Below are 21,897 nucleotides of genomic sequence, written 5' to 3' on the forward strand. Positions count from 1 at the left end.
GCCTGCTTTTAGTGCTAGCAGGATGAAGGCAGAAAAAAATCTTCAGTATATATGGAGAAGCGATATATGCAGGGAATTTCTCTGCCTTTTTCATTTGGCCTTCTTAGTACATGGGGGAGTTGATCGCAGCAGCAATTTTGTTAGCAGTTGGGCAAAACCATGTGCACTGCAGGGGGGCAGATATAACATTTGCAGAGAGTTAGATTTGGGTGGGTTATTTTGTTTCTGTGCAGGGTAAATACTGGCTGCTTTATTTTTACATTGCAATTTAGATTTCAGTTTGAACACACCCCACCCAAATCTAACTCTCTCTGCACATGTTATATCTGCCTTCCCTGCAGTGCACATGGTTTTGCCCAACTGCTAACAAAATTGCTGCTGCGATCAACTCAGAATTAGGCCCATGGCCCACTGTGTAACAATGACAAAAAATTATAGCTGAGAGGAAGAACTGAATGAAATCACCAGTTGCATGTTATATGGAAAATACTGGGGTGAAACAGCAATGACAGCTACTGTACTAACTTACAAAAGAGTGGACATCGGCATTGTGCATATCAGATTTAGGGGTCTATTCATAGGGCAGAGAAAAGCCCTATTTTGCATTAAAAAGGGCTTTTCTCTGCTTAGTGCTATTCACAGAGAGGTTTCCGTGGAGAAGTTCCTGACTTACCCAGCGATATCCCCGATTCGTGGCTGAATTGAATCACCATACTTTAGTATGATGAGTGTGATTCATTAAAGAACGAAAAGATCTGCTTTCTGTTTCTCTGGTGAGTTCAGATTTGCAATCTCAGGATGGCGTAATCTGAACTTCAGTGTGAAAATGTCTGGGAAGTTTAATTTTTACCTTCTCTCTGCCCAGTACCTGGCACTTGCATCACAAACTAATGCGATATACTGTATAGTAAAAGGCAACAATTATCTTTTCACTTTCTTTATGAATAAACCTCTTAGTGTAAATTCAGTGCCAATGGTTTTGGAAACCCAAACAGTGGGGGTAATTCAGAGTTGATCGCAGCAGCAAATTTGTTAGCAGTTGGGCAAAACCATGTGCACTGCAGGGAGGGGGGTGGGGGGCGGGCAAATATAACATGTACGGAGAGTTAGATTTGGGTGGGTTATTTTGTTTCTGTGCAGGGTAAATACTGTCTGCTTTATTTTTACACTGCAATTTAGATTTCAGTTTGAAAACACCACACCCAAATCTAACTCTCTCTGCACATGTTATATATGCCCCCCCCCCCCCTCCTGCAGTGTATATGGTTTTGCCCAACTGCTAACAAATTTGCTGCTGCAATCAACTCTGAATTAGGCCCTGTGTCTTATGGGTCTATTTACTAAGCCTCAGATGGAGATAAAGTACCAGCCAATCAGCACCTAATTGCCATATCACAGGCTGTGTTTGAAAAATGACGGTCAGGAGCTGGTTGATGGGGACCTTACCTGTGTACTTATTCTCCATCCACGGCTTAGTTCTCGTGTGTTACCTCTCTTTACACAGATGTTGTGCAGGTGGGCTGGATTACAGACCACAGACCATTGCAGGGACATGTGTTGAGGAGGCACTAGCTAGTATCAGAGCCAGATTTACACACAATATATGAGCCAAACGGTACATGTGTGCATTTTACACAGGTGAAGCAGTACATACTGCTGGAAATTTGTTTTTCATTTTACTCCAGAGTTTTGACTATAAAAATAAATAGAATGATAGAAAGAAGATATTTATAATATATTCTTTGTATTTTTCATATACACTGCTCAAAAAAATAAAGGGAACACTAAAAGAACACATCCCAGATCTGAATGAATGAAATATTCTTATTAAATACTTTGTTCTTTACATAGTTGAATGTGCTGACAACAAAATCACACAAAAATTATCAATGGAAATCAAATTTAATAACCCATGGAGGTCTGGATTTGGAGTCACACTCAAAATTAAAGTGGAAAAACACACTACAAGCTGATCCAACTTTGATGTAATGTCCTTAAAACAAGTCAAAATGAGGCTCAGTAGTGCGTGTGGCCTCCACGTGCCTGTATTACCTCCCTACAATGCCTGGGCATGCTCCTGATGAGGTGGCGGATGGTGTCCTGAGGGATCTCCTCCCAGACCTGGACTAAAGCATCCGCCAACTCCTGGACAGTCTGTGGTGCAACGTGGCGTTGGTGGATGGAGCGAGACATGATGTCCAAGATGTGCTCAATTGGATTCAGGTCTGGGGAACGGGCGGACCAGTCCATAGCTTCAATGCCTTTGTCTTGCAGGAACTGCTGACACACTCCAGCCACATGAGGTCTAGCATTGTCTTGCATTAGGAGGAACCCAGGGCCAACCGCACCAGCATATGGTCTCACAAGGGGTCTGAGGATCTCATCTCGGTACCTAATGGCAGTCAGGCTACCTCTGGCGAGCACATGGAGGGCTGTGCAGCCCCCCAAAGAAATGCCACCCCACACCATTACTGACCCACTGCCAAACCGGTCATGCTGGAGGATGTTGCAGGCAGCAGAATGTTCTCCTTGGCATCTCCAGACTCTGTCACGTCTGTCACATGTGCTCAGTGAGAACCTGCTTTCATCTGTGAAGAGCACAGGGCGCCAGTGGCGAATTTGCCAATCTTGGTGTTCTCTGGCAAATGCCAAACGTCCTGCACGGTGTTGGGCTGTAAGCACAACCCCCACCTGTGGACGTCGGGCCCTCATACCACCCTCATGGAGTCTGTTTCTGATCGTTTGAGTAGACACATGCACATTTGTGGCTTGCTGGAGGTCATTTTGCAGGGCTCTGGCAGTGCTCCTCCTGTTCCTCCTTGCACAAGGGCGGAGGTAGCGGTCCTGCTGCTGGGTTGTTGCCCTCCTACGGGCTCCTCCACGTCTCCTGATGTACTGGCCTGTCTCCTGGTGGCGCCTCCATGCTCTGGACACTGCGCTGACAGACACAGCAAACCTTCTTGCCACAGCTCGCATTGATGTGCCATCCTGGATGAGCTGCAGTACCTGAGCCACTTGTGTGGGTTGTAGACTCCGTCTCATGCTACCACTAGAGTGAAAGCACCGCCAGCTTTCAAAAGTGACCAAAACATCAGCCAGAAAGCATAGGAACTGAGAAGTGGTCTGTGGTCACCACCTGCAGAACAACTCCTTTATTGGGGGTGTCTTGCTAATTGCCTATAATTTCCACCTGTTGTTTATTCCATTTGCACAACAGCATGTGAAATTGATTGTCAATCAGTGTTGCTTCCTAAGTGGACAGTTTGATTTCACAGAAGTGTGATTGACTTGGAGTTACATTGTGTTGTTTAAGTGTTCCCTTTATTTTTTTGAGCAGTGTACTTTATATAGTAAGAACCCTGGCATATACGTTAGTATTACAGGAAAGGCTCTGCCTCACCCCACCGCACGCAGAGGAGTAGTGTGGAGCCATGGCTCCCTCAGCAAGCTCACGTCACGGCGCACCCCCCTGCATATACACACAAACACATAGTTCCCGACCGGGAAAAAAGCATTGTGTCTCTCTTTAGAAAATAGGAAAGTTGGGAGGTATATATATCTGAATATGAAGTACTCTGCTGCAGCCTGCCTCTAATATGGCCACTCCCCCATCTCCTCCCCCAGCTGGTGTGTGTGAAAGGAGCTCTCTCACCGCAGCCAGGTTTCTGCCTCCTCCCAGCTGTCATACTTCATCACCTGCATCTCCTATGGAGCCGGAGCATCCTCCTATGCAGCTGTCTGGGTGACTGGAGCTAAGCAGGAACAGCCAGTCAGAACCCTGCTGTGCGTGCTGCTCTGTCTCACTGCTGCACGTCTTGGAGCCAGTGCTGGCCGGGTCGGACAAGGCTACAAAGGAAGTGCGGCGTGGGCAACGGTCCCTGCAGCCAGGGCTGGTGCTAGGGTGTTCAGCGCCCCCCTGCAAACTATAAATTTGCGCCCTCCCATATTTAATAAAGGGACAGTACACGCCAAAGGCAGGGGCTGCAAATAAGGGGTGTCGTCTTACAATGAAAGTGCAACTGAATAATACCCCCAACTCAATTACACCACACTATAGCACAATATCATTCACATTACACCGCACGTAGAGCCCCTGAGTCACATCATACCAATTAGTAGTGTCTCTTATTCAGATGCTGTCCAGAAAGAGGGGTGAGATAGATGCTGGGCAGAGAGGGGGTGAGGATGCTGGGCAGAGACAGGGGGCAGATGCTGGGCAAATAGAGGAGGGGAGGCAGATGCTGGGGAGAGGGGGGAACAGATGATGGGCAGAGAGAGGGGGACAGATGCTGGGGTGAAAGAGAGGAGGAGGGCAGGTGCTGGGCAGAGAGAGGATGGGGCAGATCCTGGGCAGAGAAAGGGGGGCAGATGCTGGGCAGGGATAGAGGTGGGGATGCTGGGGAGAGAAGAGGGCAGATGCTGGAGAGAAAGGGGAGGGGGTGCAGATGCTGGGGAAAGAGAGGAGGGGGGTGATGCTAAGCAGAGAGGAAGTGGGCAGATGCTGTGGAGAGAGAAGAGGGGGCGGGGGCAGATTCTTGGCAGAGAGAGGAGGGCAGATGCTGGGGAGAGAGGGGCAGATTCTTGGCACAGAGAAGAGGGCAGATGCTGGAGAGAGAGAGAGGGGAGGGCGATGCTGGGGAAAGAGAGGTGGCAGATGCATGGCAAAGAGAGGACGGGGGTAATGCTAAGCAGAGAGGAAGGGGCAGATGCTGTGGAGAGAAGAGGGGGCAGATTCTTGGCAGAGAGAGGGGGCAGATGCTGGGGAGAGAGGGGCAGAAGATGGGCAGAGAGAAAGGGGAGAGAGATACTGGGGACAGAGAGAGAAAGGAGGGGAGGATTGAGGCTAGCCAGAGAGAAGAGGGGGATCAGATTCTAGGGGACAGAGAGCAAGGGGGCAGATGTTGGGGAGAGAGGGGGCAGATGATGGGCAGTGATGGGGGGGCAGATACTGTGCACAGACTTTAGATAGAAAGAATGAAGCATGTACAGTAGCAGTGAGAGAGAGACAGAAGCTGCATAGAGAAGCTGCATAGAGATGTAGCAGAGTTAGGCAGGAGCTATGGAGACGGGAGCAGTTACTGTGGAGACAGAACAGGCAGGCTTAATACTCACAGACAGGGGCCATGCTGTGAGATCCTCCGTGTTCCAGGGTCAGAGGAGCATGTGACAGCTCCTCCAATCAGAGGTTCTTCTAATCAGCATGTGCCGAGCTCCTCCAATCACAGCTCGGCACATGATCTTCCGACCACATTGCTGAGATCAGGGAGGAGGAGACTGAGGCTCGGCACTGCTGTGAGTTGCAGGGACTTCCCCTGCTGCTGCTTTCTCACAGTGAGTCATACGATCTAATTTTCCCTCCCATCCCTGTGCTGCCGGCACCGCTGCTAGTCATGCAGTGTGACAGGCGTAGCGGCAGCAAAAGCAGCAGAGTAGCATAGCAGGGAGAGCACCTCTCCAGCATGGCGCCTCGCTACTTTGCAGACTCAGGTGAGTGGGTAGCGCCAGGCCTGCCCACAACGCTGCCAGGCGCCCTCTGAAGTTTCCGCGCCTGGAGCTTGCGCTCCACCAGAACCGCCCTCCCTACGCCACTGACCGCACGTCACTTGACCATTGGATCTTGTGGGTATAATAGCTACTAGTAAGTTTCCCTGGTACAGTGGATAGTCCCTGCTTTGTATCTAGCTGGGCTTGTGTACATTTATACTGCTTCTTGTTGCCAACTGGAATAATCATTTGGAGTTTTCCTCTGCTATCAGCCCCAACACAAAATGTATACTAATATTGTTTGCCTGCAGCCAGCTCTGACCTTCGAGTGTATAAGCAATATTGGTTTCTTGCAGCCAGGCATAACCCCATAGTGTCATTTGTCTGAAGGTAGCTGTGACCTATCCTTTCTGCGACATACTGTATGACATGAGACTCCTGGTGGGACTCCTTTGTTGTGCACTTTTTCCTCAAGTTTGCTAGTTATTCCTCAATTTTGCATTTTAGTTTGCCTATAGGGGGTTATTCAGGTGCGGTTGTTGTTGCGCTATCATGCGCAAAGTACTGATGTTTGGAACTTAGCACCTGCTTAGGACCCGTTCAGAGCATGCGCAAAATGGGTCCTGCGACGTCGGAGGCAGGACGGCAGCTGTCAGTGAATAACAGTCTGCTGCTCATCGGGGGGCGTCGACAGCCTCTGTTTGTGAAAACAGAGGCGTGTTGCTGCTGTTTAGGGGCAGGGAAGCGGCCAGGGATCCCCAGGGATTTTCTGGCTTCTGCCATCGGTGGGTTGCATGACACCATGGGTGCCGTAAGTCGCCTGATGGTGGGTGAGAGATTCAATTCTGTGTCTTAGGACGCAACTCGGATCACTACTGCAACAGGAGGCATCTGCTTGTAATAGACACCTCATGCTGCATTACCATACATAGCTATCACTGCTGCTTAAAGGAAGAGATAGCAGCTCCAACCACATCTGAATTAGGCCTATAGGGTCCAATTCATATTTGTATGCACCTGTGCAGATGTTTGGGCATCTGCACAGGTGCAAGATCCGTTCTGCGCATGTGCTAAATGGGTCTTGCAATATTGCTTGCAGACCACTGTCCGTGGGCAGGGTCTATCACCCAGAGTGAGATGGGGTAACTGCCAGTGGGTAGGGCCTTACCTCATGGCAGGGTATAAAAGAGCTGTCAGTTGAAGCTGATAACCAGTCTGGAGTGCCCTCCCTCGAGTGCTGGCCCCCCTGTGTCTGACCTGCCATAGCTGTAAACATCCAAGCTGTATGCAGGTGGTCAGGCAGGGGGGTGAAGCTGGAGGGGGAACTTGGGCAGTAGAAGTTAATCTAACGCCATTCAGGACAGAGCAGCTGCAGATCTCCAATGGGAGCGCTGGAGGGCAGAGCCGGGGGATTGGCCAGCCGCAGTAAAGGCCCATACACACTACAAGACTTGAAAGATGTGAAAGATGTACAACGTGAAAGATGAGTAATTTCCCTTAAACTCCCTGACAAACATCTGCTCTGCTGGGATATAGGGGATTGAGCTGCATGCATGGACGACGGACAACCTGCTTGCAATGACCACAGGTACATGCATCGTTCACTGTTTGCAGTGTACATACTAGAATGATCTGAACGACTTGATCGTTCACAGTCGTCGTTATTGCTCATATCTATATGAAATATTTTCAGCCTGTGACAGCCGGAGTTGGTGGGAATGATGTCAACAGCAGCCAATGTAGTAAACTAGCATCTATAGATTAGACAGCACAGTGCTGGCTCTCCACTGACCACCAGTGACAGCACACAAGTGACTCTGGTGGGAGAGACTACAGGAGGGATTGAAAGGCAGCCAACTAGGGAGGAGCTATAGCTGAATGGTGAGAACTACATACAGTATATGTGCACTGCACCATTCACATGCAGTAGGATCACTAGTTAAAAGCTTGCCTCATTTAGGGGTCTATTTACTAAGCCTTGGATGGAGATAAAGTCGCAGGAGATAAAAACACAGCCTGTGGCATGACAGTTAGGAGCTGACTGGCTGGTACTTTATCTCCAGCGACTTTATCTCCATCCAAGGCTTAGTAAATATACCTCTTAAGTCTTAATGCAAACTTTCAGCACAAGCTAATACATGGAGGACTGTAAGTGAAATATACACATTAATAGAAACAGACATTGAAGCATGTAAACATGGATGGGAAACATGCAGCAAAGAGTCAGGGGTCTATTCAATTGAAGTCGAAAACTGCCGTCTGTCGAAAAGACGGCATTTTTCGACTTTTTAAGGTCGAATCCTAATTCGACCTATTCAATATATCCCTAAATTTTTCGACAAGTCAATGAATTCGACTTGTGGAAAGGCACGTGGATCGGCGGAATAGCTGCCGATCCACGTGCTTGTGGCGAAAACGGGGCCAAAACCGTCAGGTTTTGCCCCCCTTTTCGACCATCTCAGTCCGACATCAAAAGATGTCGGACCTTCGTGGAGGACAGGGGGGAGAGACGGGGGGAGAGCTGCGGGGAGACGGGGGGTGAGCCGCCGGGGGGAGAGAGCAGTGCTGGAGGATGTATCACGGCCGCTGCTCCCGGCAGCGTCCACCCGGCTCCAGCAAGCGAGGTGTCGCTTGCTGGAGCCGGGTGGACGCTGCCGGGAGCGGTGGCTGTGATGCGGGGACGAGAGCGGGGCAGTGGGCTGCAGAGCACTACCGCTGATGGGCGCCCCCGGCCGCCGCTGACAGCGTCCCACCGCCTGACAGGTCCCCCTGGCCGCTGCAGTTACCTCTCCCTGGCCCCCCGCATCTTAATTCGACTTTTTTAAAAGTCGAATTGAAATGTCATTTGAATAGCCCAGGTCGGATCCATTCCGACAAATTAATGTCGGAATGGATCCGACTTCAATTGAATATACCCCAGAGACTACTATATTTTACTAAAGCATTGTCATTGTCGGCTACACCTAAAGTACAGTACTGTAATAAAAGAAATGTTGCATCTACTGAACTGCGTTATTTTCTTGAGCTGCTGTATATGTACTTACTATATATATATGCTTAAGCTGTATATGAGGACAGCAACCAACAGTTTAGGATCACATCCAGTGATAATCCAAAAATATACTGGTAGGTTAATTGGATCACAATAAAAAAAATTAACCCTAGCATAAGTGTGTCTGTGTAAATGTGGTAGGGAATATAGATTGTAAGCTCCACTGTGGCAGGGACTGATGTGAATGGGCAAATATTCTCTGTAAAGCGCTGCGGAATAGGTGTGCGCTATATATATAACTGGTAAATAAATAACAACATCTAATGGGCCCTACACACTCGGCAAACCGCCGCCGAGCTGCCCAATGGCGGATACAGCCGACGAGCGACCCGATGCAGGGGGGGAGGTGACGGGGGGAATTAAGTTTCTTCACTCCCCCTGTCACTCGGCTCCATAGCAGTGCATGCTAATATGGACGAGATTGGCCATATTGGCCTGCATGCATAAGCAACCCAGCACCGATGATTAACGAGCGCGGGGCCGCGCATAATTCATCTTTGGTGCCTACACACTGCATGATAGGAACGAGTTCTTGTTCATTAATGAACGAGAACGTTCATATAGTGCACTGAGATCTGTAAGTGTGTAAGGCCCATTAAGCTGGGTACACACTGGTAGATATATCGGCAGTTCAATTGATCTGCAGATATATCTGCTGATGGTGGTTGCTCATACACACAGAAAGATGCACCAATATATCTTAAAGACATACCTGCTGTTCAATCTATCTGCAGCTATATATGCAGATGGGGGTTGTTCATGCACACAGACATATTGCTTGAACACATATGCAGATCAGCAAAAGATATATTGGCCGATCAATTGATTGGCCAATATATCTGCCAGTGTGTACCCAGCATTAGGGCGCCAACATGTGCCCTGCCGCAAGTTGACTAGTCAGACAATAGACTAAGGGGTGTATTCATGAGCCTGTGGAGAAGTTGCCCATGGCAACCAATCAGCTGCTCCGTACAATTGTTTCGTATGCAAATTATAAATGTTACTTCATACTTTGCTGATTGGTTGCCATGGGCAACTTCTCCACTGGTTCACTTCTCCACACATTTCACTGCTTCATGAATAGACCCCTTAGGCCCAGATTTATCAAGCCTTGGAGAGTGATAAATAGCACGGTGATAAAATACCAACCAATCAGCTCCTAACCGTCATTTTTCAAACACAGCCTGTAACATGGAAGTTAGGATCTGATTGCACATTGATAAAGTACCAGCCAATCTATCACTCTCCAAGGCTCAATAAATCTGGGCCTAAGGAGCCTATTTATTAACATTATTTTTATTACCCCTTTCACACTATTTTAGTATCAATGTAGTAAAGTGCTTTTGAAGCAGTTTTCGTGAAAAACTGCTACAAACCCTTTAATTGTAATTTTTTTAGTAACCCACATCGCATTTCCCATACTTATAATGGGAAATGCGATGTGGCCAAACTTACTAAAAAAAAAAAAGTTAAATAGCACCACAGTGTGCCTTGTGTGATAATAGCGCCAGCTCCAGCTGGCGAAATCACATGGCAGCACTGTGATAAGCAGCCTTTTGCACAGTTTTCCTGCTCCCCGGGGGCTGGGCTCCGGTGATCAGCTGTGTGTGTGTGTGTGTGTGTGTGTGTGTGTGTGTATATATATATATATATATATATATACATACACATGTGTATATATATATATATATATATATATATATTAGATATGTGCGGCGGGCACTTTTCGTGTTTTGTGTTCTGGTTCTAATTCCACTTTCGTATTTTGGTTTTGGCTTGGGGGTTTTGGATCTGGATGATTTTTGAAAAAAACTTAAAACAGCTAAAAGCACAGAATTTGGGGGTAATTTTGCTCATACGATATTATTAACCACAATAACATTCATTTCCTCACACTATTGTTTTTAGGCAAAAAGGTTGCACCAAGGTAGCTGGATGAATGAGCTAAGTGACACAAGTGGGTGGCACAAACACCTGGCCCACCTAGGAGTGGCACTGCAGTGGCAGACAGGATGGCAGTTTTAAAAACTAGGCCCCAAAGAGCACATAATTCAAAGAAAAAAAAGAGGTGCAAGTTGGAATTGTCTTTTACCTCTCCAGCAGTTGCGCTGGATTATGATTCTTTCTCTTCTGAGTCACACTGACTTTGGCCACAAATATGGTCTCTCCCCACTTTATTAAAAAACACTTAATCAAAATAGCAATTTTCATTTCTACCTTTGAGGCTATGTTTTCACAAATCTGTTTGTGATGTTGAAGCATGTTTCATATCTGCTCTAGGCTTTCATTTAAACCTAGGATCAAGTACAGCAGGACCCCTGGAATTATACGGCAGCACCCCGGGATTTATACAGCATAGGCAGCACCCCTTGAGAATTACACAGTACAGCAGACAGGTAACAGCACCCGTGGACTTAAACAGCAATAGGGCAGCACCCCTGGACTGGTAGGGCAGAAGGGAAGCACCCCATATAGGGCAGCACCCCTGGAATGATGTGGCAGACAAAGAAAAGACGTGCAAGATGGAACTGTCCTTGGGCCCTCCCACCACCCTTATGTTGTATAAACAGGACATGCACACTTTAACAAACCAATCATTTCAGTGACAGGGTCTGCCACACGACTGTTGCTGAAATTATTGGTTTGTTTGGGCCCCTACCAAAAAGAAGCAATCAATCTCTCCTTGCACACACTGGCTCTACAGTGGCAAGATGTAGCCCTCATCCTCAGATCCCCCACCCCCTTCAGTGTTTACATCCTCATCCTCACAGAGAAATAATATTCAAACAAACCACATAATTTAGGTGTCAGTGGACTGCTTATGCTATTACCCAAAGTTTCTGAATTTGACAATGACATGATGAATGCGCTGCAGGTGATGTATAAGGGAGGATGTTCCTAGGTGGTAAACGTCCTTACCCCTACTTATTATGGTATTTTGCCCAGGCATGACAATGGGCTTTTTCATCCCATGGCCAACTACTGTCTCCACTAGTGCCTTATTCAGACAAACCACATCACCATCAGAATCCTCGTCAACTTCCTACGCAGCGCCAGCTACACCCATATCCTCCTCATCCTGGTGTACTTCTACAGTGACATCCCCAATCACAATATCAGCAACTGGACTGGTGGTGCTTCTCCCAGCACTTGCAGAGTGGGTGCAAATGGTGGCTGGAGCCTCCTCTTCCCATACAGTGTTGTGAAGGTCAGGCCTAGACATCGCAACTGCGGACAGTGACAGCACCCCTGTATTTTCACAACACCCCTGTAATTTGACAGCATACAAGACAAGGCCAGTGTACATTTATTTTTACTGCACGCCTGTATTTTACAGCATACAGGACCAGTGTACTTTTATTTATTTTTTTAAATTGTTTATTTAATTTTCAAGTTATAAAGGGTTACATTGACCCCCCACAACACGTGGGGAGAGCATATCCGTAAAACATCATTATACCTAGAGCAGAGATATAATCTGAAAATATAGGTCATGGGGTTCCCATAATAAAAAAAAACATCACATTGATAATAAAAGAAATAGAGATAAAATATACACCAAGAGCGACAGAAGCAATACGATTAAATAGGAACCAAGAAATAATCCGTGACTGTACCTGTGCGCCTCTTTATACAGCAGATACCGCTCGGAGCGCTAGTGCAGGATAGAAGGTAATACTTAAAGTACACGAAAAGGTAATATTAAGGATGGTCACATGCCTACTCGGTGGGTTGGGAGATTACTAAAATCATAGTAGGAGTGCCACAGAACCCTCAGGGGTGCGTGTTCTACGTGCAGGAGCTTGGGAGTCGAACCATAATTCCCAATCAGAAGAAACTGGAAAGATCTATTATGGAGGTATGCAGTGATTTTTTTCCATGCTTGCGAAGTACCATACTTTATCAATGACCCGTTTAATAGGGGGGGCCTCCCTCTGTTTCCAGTGGAGGGCAATCGAGCATCGAGCAGCATTTAAAATCTGTGTCAGTAATTAACTGGAAGTTGGAGGTGTGTTAATAATGGGGAGGCCCAGCAGAAAAGACCAAGGGTCTTTAGATACCTGGGTCTGGAGCACTGTACTTATCAGGTGTGCGACTGAGTCCCAAAATATCATGATCTTGGGACACGTCCACCAGATGTGGAGGAAAGAGCCATGACCGCCGCAGCCTCTCCAGCACGTGGGCGAAGAGGAAGGGAACATCTTGTGGAGTCTAGAGGGGACAAAGTACCACCTATATAATATTTTGTAAGCGTTTTCCTTTACTAGCGTTGAGATGGAGGATTTTGTGGCAGCAGTGAAGACATCCGACCAATCATGGTCAGCAGGTGGCGGTCCTAGATCCCGTTCCCACTGGAGAACAAAAGCCAGGGTCGTCGACTGTCCCCAAACCTGAAAAAGGGAGTATAGTAGGGAGATAATTCCTCGAGCAAGCGGTTTATGGTAGCAGTAAGACTCCAGAGTGTACAAAGGTTGGAACGGGGAAGTATTCGATATTGAAGAAACAAAGTGTCGTATCTGGAAATAGGTAAAAGGGTTCACTTCCGGGAAATTATATTTTGTTATGATATCCGATAAAGGCGCGCAAGCACCCTCGGACAGTACATCCAGAACAAAGCGGATATTCCGTTCCGACTATGGACGAGAGCGAGTCAGAGACTGACCCGGGCGAAAGAAGGGTTATCCCATAAAGGGGTAAGCGAAGAGGGGGATGACAGCAGGTGAAAGCGCCGAGTGCAGTATTCCCAGATCTGGCAAGAGAATTCCAGCACAGGGTGCAGTTGCAAATGAGGAGATCTAGCCTTGGAGGAGGATAAGAGTAAGGACGACAAAGACGTAGTGTGGCCCAGCGTAGATTCCAGCTGGAGCCATCGGATGTCCTGAGCAGGGGCGAACCACGCGACGGCTTGGCTGAGATGAGTGGCCAGATAGTAAAGGCGGATATCTGGGAAGCCTCTTCCGCCCTCCTGAACTGGTTTGCGTAAAGTGGAGAAACCTATCCTAGGGACCTTATTTCTCCAAACAAAGCGGAGAAACCAAGAATGAACTTGTGCCAAGACAGAGTCCGGGACTTTCACAGGAAGCGTCTGAAACAGATAAAGTAGGCGGGGGATTATATTCATTTTCAGAGCTATGATACGTCTCAGCCAGGATATAATCAAGGACTGCCATTTATGGAGATCGGCCTTAATGTTTATAAGCAAGGGGGAGAAGTTCGCCTTATACAGGTCTCCGTAGCGGCGCGTAATAAAAATCCCCAGGTATCGGATTTTAGGAGCACACCAAGAAAATGTAAAGTTGGATTGCATGCGGGATAGGTGGGTAGGAGAAATGTGGAAGGGGAGAGCTTCCGTTTTGGACCAGTTAACTTTATAACCCGATACGTGTGCGTACTCAGACAGGAGATTGAGAAGGTTCGGCAAAGAAGTATGCGGTGAAGAAAGCGAAAGGAGGACATCATCTGCAAACAGGGAGATCTTGTAAACAGAGCTCCCCACCTCCAACCCCCTAATATCGGTCGAAGTCCGGATATGCGCTGCTAACGGTTCTATTACTAGGGCAAAGATCAGGGGCGAGAGTGGGCAGCCCTGTTTGGTGCCATTAAAGATACCCAGAGGGTCTGACAACACTCCATTCACGGAGACCCTTGCAGAGGGATCCGAGTACAAAGCCTGAATCCCCGTGAGAAATTCCCCCTGAAAACCAAAGTGAGCAAGAGTTTCGAACATAAAGGGCCAACCTATCCTGTCGCAGGCTTGGCGACCAGGGATAAATCCTACTTGGTCATTATGGACAAGGTGGGGCAATACGCTGTTCAATCGGAGGGCCAGGATTTTCGCATATATCTTGATATCAGAGTTAAGTAGCGAGATAGGTCTATTGTTAACGCAGTTAGATGCATCTTTGCCTTCCTTGGGAATAACTATAATCCTAGCCTCCAGAGCCGATTTGGAAAAAGAAGCTCCCTATAGGACAGCATTAAAGAGGGTTGAAAGGTGGGGCATAAGCTGGGGCAGGAAAGTCTTATAGTAGGCAGCTGAAAAGCCATCTGGGCCAGGAGCCTTGTTAGATTTTAGCCCTTTAACGACGGTGGCAATTTCTTCATCGGAGATCCTAAAGTTTAGTTCCGCGGAAACCATTGGGGACAGACAGGGCAGATGGCAGTGGGACAGAAAGGCACGTACGTCTGCAAGAAAATCCGGGCTAGAATGTGAGGACCCATAAGCATTGTATAGCTTCGTGTAGAAGCGAGAGAAAGTTTCGGTGATACGTTTAGGATCACAGGTTTTCTTACCAGGGGAGGACTGGATAGACAAAACGTTGTTCCTTGCCAATCTAGTCCGAAGCCTAGACGCTAGCAGCCAATCAGCCTTATCCCCCTTTTCGTAAAAAGACTGGTTGAGCCATTTCAGGCTAGTTTCCACCTTAGCCGTCAAGAGCAAGTTTAATTCACCCTTGGCAGAGGACAAAGAAGAGAGATCCGCTTCGGACCTTGATGTTTCAGTGAAAGGGATGTGACCAAGTCCGAGAGTTCCCAGATACGGTTGGCTCTAGCCTTCTTATTATGAGAGGAGGCGCTAATCAGGCATCCGCGTAATACCGCCTTGTGAGCGTCCCACAGTAACATAGGAGAAACAGTCGGAGATGCGTTTGTATAAAAGTAATGGGAAATTTCGGCAGCTATGTGTGCTTTCGTTTGGGGATTAAGAAGGATTCTGTCATTCAACCGCCACGCAGGGTGGTGAGCGGGAGGGTGTGGGCCCTGGACGTCCACAGTGACCGGGCCGTGCTCTGACCACGTGCTAGGGTAAATGGAGGTGTCAAGAATGCATTGTGCAGGCTCTGTACTCAAAAAGAGCATGTCCAATCTTGTGTAAACATCATATATAGGGGAGTAGTAGGTGTAATCACGAGCGGTCTGCTCTTTCACTCTCCATGCATCGAAGAGGAGGTGTCGGGAAAGCAAGAGGTTCAGAGCAGCTGCATTACGTGAATGAGAGGAGCGCATTGATCTGGGTAGAGGTTTAGATCTGTCCAGAGCACTATCCAGGGTCACATTAAAATCCCCACCCAAAACCACATTACCGCGTCTGTGCAGAGCTAAGAGACTATTTAGGGAATGGAAAAAAGGGGCCTGTAGTTGATTTGGAGCATAAACATTCAAGAATGTGTAGGGGGTCCCATTCAACAGCCCCACTAACAGCAGAAATCTACCCTCAGGGTCCCTCACTATATCAGATGGGGTGAAAGCTAGGTGGTTAGCAAAGAGTATAGAGACCCCCTTCTTCTTGCGTATGGGATCGCAAGCATGGAAAGTGTGTGGGAAGTTTTCAGACCTAAGTTCAGGGTGTGAAGCGCCAGAGAAGTGGGTCTCTTGTAGGAATATAATATCGCCTCTGAGTTGTTTAAGGGACTGAAATAAGAGAGAGCGTTTGCGTGGACTGTTCAGACCTTTCGTGTTCAGGGAAACTATTCTAAGAACCATGGAATAGAAGTGGAGCACTGATCAAGTGGAAGCGCACCGGCGGGACCCCGGAAGAGAGAGGGGAAAAAGAAGGGAAGAAGGCCAGAGAAAGAAGAAGAGAAATAGGAGGAGAACAGAGGAAAAACAGGCATACATTAGCACCAGCAATTAGCAAACAGAGAAAATCCATTCTCACAGGTCGGACCCAAGGAAGGAACAGGCTCGCGGGCCTAATTCGTCTGACGTCGACCGGGAAGGTCGAATGGGGGGTGGGTGAACCCAGCCGCTCAGAGGAGAGACTTGTGAGGACCGGGTCCCGTGTGTGGTTAAAACCAATGTAGTGTGCATATTGTAGTTAGTAGGCAAAAGGAGCTGAAGGGGGGGGGGGGGAGAGGGGGGAGGGGGGGAGGAAGGGAGGGAGAGCAAATCTAAAGTAACAGAGGGGAAACATGGTATGATGACTACCTGACCTTAGAAAAAATAGAGGTCCGTAGATCCCCACCTCCTGAGTTCCCTAGAAATAAGCATGTAATCGTAGGGAAGAAGAAAAACAGTAACATTGGAACTATTATAAACAGGAAAAGAAAGCGTGACCCGGTCGGGCCACCCGGGGCCGGGGTACGCGCGGAGAACCCCGGTCCCAGGACCCAAACAGGCCCAACCTCCACAAATATAATAAGGCAAAAAACAGTAAACATTAACTAAACAGAGGGCTCTACAGAGTATGGGAACACTGATGAAACACAAAACGACACCCTGAGATCCAATGAGAGCCGTTGCGGGAATGAGGCCTGCTCAAGGGCAGCAACAAATGTAGAGTCATGTACCCGGAGAGGTATGGGAGGCAGATGCAACAGTGTTCCAATTGGAGGACGGGGCCGTGAGGGAGGGGGAGGTGTTGACTGGGAGAGGATGCTGAGGGGTAGCCAGAGGGCCGGAAATGTTCAAGTGGCGGAGTAGTTGAAGGGCCTCGTCGGGGGATCTAGCAGAGAGGACTTTACCATCAGATCTGACTTGGAGGGCAAAAGGGAAGCCCCATCTGTATCTAACATTGTTGTCTCAGGGTTTTGGTTATGTCCTTTAGTTCTCTTCTTCTATTCAACGTAACCGGTGACAAGTCCTGGAAGACTAGGAGATCAGAGCCCTCAAAAGATATGGTTGGAGACATCCGAGCTTTGGCGTAGACTAGATCTTTGACCGCAAAGTAGTGAAAACGCAGAATTACATCCCTCTGCGTTTTAGCGTCCTGAGATCTAGGACGTAGGGCCCTGTGAGCCCTATCTAGAAGTAGCATATCATCAGGAACAGAGGGAGCGAGTGAGCGGAACAGGCGGAGCAGGTAATCAGTGAGGTGGGTCTGTTCTACCGTCTCGGGGACGTTACTGATTCTAAGGTTGTTCCGACGGCCTCTATTATCCAAATCTTCTTGTTTATCCGCTAGTAGCACAACATCTGTACGCATTTAAATCATCTCCTGTTCTGATTCTTGTTGAAAGGCGATAAGCTCTTCCTGTTTTCTTTCAACGACGTCAACTCTGGCTCCCAAGCTGTCCACGTCCGTTTTCAGACCAGAAATAGCCTCCTGCACCTCCGCACGAATTTACTTTTTTAGATTGCGCATCTCGGACAGGAGGAGAGCGACATCTGCTTTAGTGGCGGGAGTGGAGGAAGAGTCATCGTCCGAGTCATGGTCGGATGTAGCAGACGTGGGCGGAAGTGGTGATGATTTCCGAGTAGAGGACGGAGTAGAATTCTTGAAGTAGCCCACCAGGTTATGGGCATTCGATTTTTCCCCCCCTTTAGGCATGGTGACGGAGAGGGATGAGATAGATTGGTAGTCAACACCTGGGCAGGGACGGGGAAGCTCCTATAGCATTAGAACCACCCACGGGTGCATCACATAGTGAGATCATATTATAGGCATTTCACAGAAAATGGCCGGGGAAGCACTGTAATACGTGAGTACAGATAAATCAGAATATAGGCCCTCATTTCGAGTTGTTCGCTCGGTAAAAATCTTCGCATCGCAGCGATTTTCCGCTTAATGCGCATGCGCAATGTCCGCACTGCGACTGCGCCAAGTAAATTTGCTATGCAGTTAGGAATTTTACTCACGGCTTTTTCATCGTTCTGGCAATCGTAATGTGATTGACAGGAAATGGGTGTTACTGGGCGGAAACAGGCCGTTTTATGGGCGTGTGGGAAAAAACGCTACCGTTTCCGGAAAAAAACGCAGGAGTGGCCGGAGAAACGGAGGAGTGTCTGGGCGAACGCTGGGTGTGTTTGTGACGTCAAACCAGGAACGACAAGCAGTGAAATGATCGCAGATGCCGAGTAAGTCTGGAGCTACTCAGAAACTGCTACGAGGTGTGTAATCGCAATATTGCGAATACATCGTTCGCAATTTTAAGATGCTAAGATTCACTCCCAGTAGGCGGCGGCTTAGCATGAGCAAATCTGCTAAAATTCACTTGCGAGCGAACAACTCGGAATGAGGGCCATAATGCAGCACCGCAGCAGGGGTGGAGATTTCCACCGTAAGTGTAAGAGATTAAGAATGGACAGCACTCCCCGTTTTCCGGGCCTCCGTTAATGTATGGGCGGTACAATCAGTATGAGCAGCCGCCGACCCCCTCCGAGTTCCCCGGAGGGTGGCAGTAAATAAACAGTCTCCAGTAGAGGTAGGGGGACCGCGAGTAGCGGGTCAGAGTAGCGGGCACTTGTAACAGTGGTGGAGGGGGAATTCAGCGGGCACACACCGCCACAAGTGCCAGCGGAGACAGAGCTTGAGGGGAGCAGGCCAGCCCACCACACCGACTATGCGTCCCCAGCTGGTAGGTGCTGCAGTTAGAGGTTGCTGTGCTGGAGCTGAGGGAGGCCACAGGTCAGCCAAGACGCAGATTGTGCATGCAGTTATGGAGGGCCACAGGAGAGTGAGCGCTCAGGTACACTGGCGGGGTGAGAGGCAGGCAGGTGGAAATATTGGGGAACGAGGGCCACAGTGCAAGGTCTAATGCAGGGCGATCCCAGCTACTCGCAGTTTGGGTGTCTTAAGATGGCCGCCAACGGCAGCACAGGCAGAGGACTCCACAGAGTATAGTTGCAGCGGCAGGAGTCAGAGCAGAGTGAGACGGACGGGGCCGCAGCTGCTCTGCGATGGAGGGAGCCTCTCGATCCCCTTGTGCCACCCGGCAGGTCGCCCACAGCCGTGGACGGATTCCTGCAGGGGCGGGGGGGTGTCAATACCGGACCTCCGGGCGCACAGGGAGAGCCGGTGGGAGGGAAACTTGATGGCCGCACGGGGCCGCCGCCGGGCTCGCCAGCTTCACACTGCAGCCGCTAGGTCACTAGGGAGACAGCCATGGGGGGCTGCCGCTATTGACTTTGCGGAGGTAGGCGTCCCTGTAGTCCGCTGGTGGAAGGAGCTTTCTGGCGTCCCATCTGGGGGGAGAGATTCACCACAGTCCCCGGCTTCACGGTGAGGGGAAGGCCTCAACCCGCAGGGACCCTTAAAAGAGTCCCCCGCCTCCGTAGCCACGGCCCCACGATCAGGAACAATTAGGGGTGACACCTGGAGACAGTGGGGGTAGTGGGAGTCCCCAAAAGCACAGGGAATGAGCCTAAAGTATATTGCTGGCAGGAGCTCCTAGAGAAGACGTCCTCTCAGCTTGCTGTCCAGGCCACGCCCCAGTGTACTTTTATTTTAACAACAGCCCCCTGTATTTTTTACAGCATACAGGGCCAGTGTACATTGATTTTCACTGCACCCCAGAATTTTTACAGCATACAAGACAGGGCCAGTGTACTTTTATTTTAACAACAACAGCCCTGTATTTTTTACAGCATACAAGACAGGGCCAGTGTACTTTTATTTTAACAACAGCAGCCCTGTATTTTTACAGCATACAAGACAGGGCCAGTGTACTTTTATTTTAACAACAGCACCCCAGATTTTTTACAGCATACAAGAGATGGCCAGTGTACATTTATTTTCACTGCAGCCCAGATTTTTTACAGCCAGCACCCCTATATGTTCACAGCATACAGGAGGACAGTGCCCCTGCCCCCAGTACAACACAGTGACAGCAACATCCTAACAGCACATGAAACACCAGTGACAGCCAGGACAGCACAGGTACACCACAGTGACAGGAACAGCACCCCTACAGGGCACACACTGACCTCACCCAACACCACCACCCACAGAGAGACAGAGGTCTGTCTCTCTCACTCTCCAAGCCTGGAGTGAAAATGGCGGTGATGCCCGGTTGTTTATATGGATTCCAAAACCCGCGATAATCTGAGAGCGGGATGATAACTTTTTGCCTCATTCTGATTTCCGAGTCCAGCAGGAAGTCCCTGGCCGGACTCGTATTCTGGCTCGGAATGGGATGTTCGGGGGGTTGGGGGGGTTCGGTTCTCAGAGAACAGAACCCACTCATCTCTAATAGTTCAGGGGTACTCTATCTGTAGTATGGTGGTGTACCTGACAAGAGTTGATCTGTCCATAATCCGTATACAGTACATCCAAAGGTTCTGCCCCAGTTTTAAAACTCAGTATACTGTATGTACATCCAGAGGCTGGTGTGTCCTGCTATCTGTATCAGTCCAGGGGTGCTCTGTCTGTTGTCTGGTGTATCTGAAAAGGGTTGATCTGTCCATATATATCCAGGAGCTCTGCCCCAGTGTTAAAACCCACTATACTGTGTGTACATCAAGGGCTTGGTGTGTCCTATCAGTAGCAGTCCAGGGGTGCTCTGTCTATCTTCTGGTGTATCTGAAAAGGGGTGCTCTGTCTGTCCAAACAGGGGCTCCGCCCCAGTGTTAAATTAAAATAATAAACGCTAAAAAGCCTTAAATATAATTCTAAAACAATTTTTTTTTTTGTTTGTGCTATACCCCAGTATACTATACAATTTTTATTTTATTTTCATAAGTACTGTGACACTACCGGTAACACCGCAGTATATTACTATTTCTGACTCCTACACGTATTGTGCAACACTGTGGGTGATGGTGGTGACCACAGTAATATATTATCGTACTCATACACATATTTATTGTGCAATACTGTTGGTGAAATTAAACCGCAATGTTTGATTACTATTTCTGACTCATATACGTATTATTACACTGTAGGTGGTACATTTTTTGCGCAAACATTGTGGTGTGTTCTGTACCCCATTTCGTTCATGTTTGTGGACAGATATGGAGGACGATCAATTGAGAGGAGAGCAGAAAGCACATACTAGTGGTGCAGATGCTGCCACCAGTCATGACTATACAAGTCCCTTAATGTCAGTCTACTAAGGCTGATGCCCAAGGGCATAGTTGGCTTAAGTAAGGGCATGTAAAATCAAAGAAGCAATATCATTTTACAGTGGCAAAGAAAAAACATCAAAAGAGAAAGATAAAATTTCCAATATTCTATTCACCACACAAAGTGGCAAGAAAAGAGCATCATCTTCTGCTTCTCATGACGATACAAGAACTTTCCATTTAGGGGTATATTCAACTGAAGTCTGATCCATTCCGACATTCATTTGTCGGAATGGATCCGACTGGGCTATTCAAAGCAATCTCAATTCGACTTTAAAAAAAGTTGAATTGAGATGCAGGAGCTCAGATGTGGGTAGAGGGGGAGAGCAGCGCCGGAGGAGACGAGGAGGAGATGGGGGGGTAGGCGGAGTAGAGCGCTACAGCAGCGGGCAGTGTAGCCGGAGGATGTCACAGCCGCCGCTCACTGCAGCGTCCACCCGGCTCCAGCAAGCGAGGTCCTGCTTGCTGGAGACGGGTGGACGCTGCTGTGAGCGGCGGCTGTGACATCCTCTGGCTACGCTGCCCGCTGCTGTAGCGCTGCTCTCCCCCATCTGCCCCCACCGTCTCCTCTGGCGCTG

At 48.5% G+C, this 21,897-nt stretch overlaps 1 protein-coding gene across 6 annotated transcripts in view; it reads right to left on the reverse strand.

The window, feature by feature from the left end:
- MYO16 (myosin XVI) overlaps nucleotides 1-21,897 on the reverse strand; it is a 1,104,874-nt gene that overhangs the window by 938,370 nt on the left and 144,607 nt on the right. The window contains exon 1 of one of the 6 annotated variants that reach the window (XM_063953180.1): nucleotides 5,113-5,144. The exons of the other annotated variants lie outside the window; for them this stretch is intronic. Coding sequence (XP_063809250.1) covers nucleotides 5,113-5,125 — 13 coding nt within the window. The 5' untranslated portion in view covers nucleotides 5,126-5,144. Of the gene's footprint in view, nucleotides 1-5,112; nucleotides 5,145-21,897 lie in introns of those variants that run through there. 6 annotated transcript variants of the gene reach the window in all.

This window comes from Pseudophryne corroboree, chromosome 2, assembly GCF_028390025.1.
Source record: "Pseudophryne corroboree isolate aPseCor3 chromosome 2, aPseCor3.hap2, whole genome shotgun sequence".
NCBI lineage: Eukaryota > Metazoa > Chordata > Amphibia > Anura > Myobatrachidae > Pseudophryne > Pseudophryne corroboree.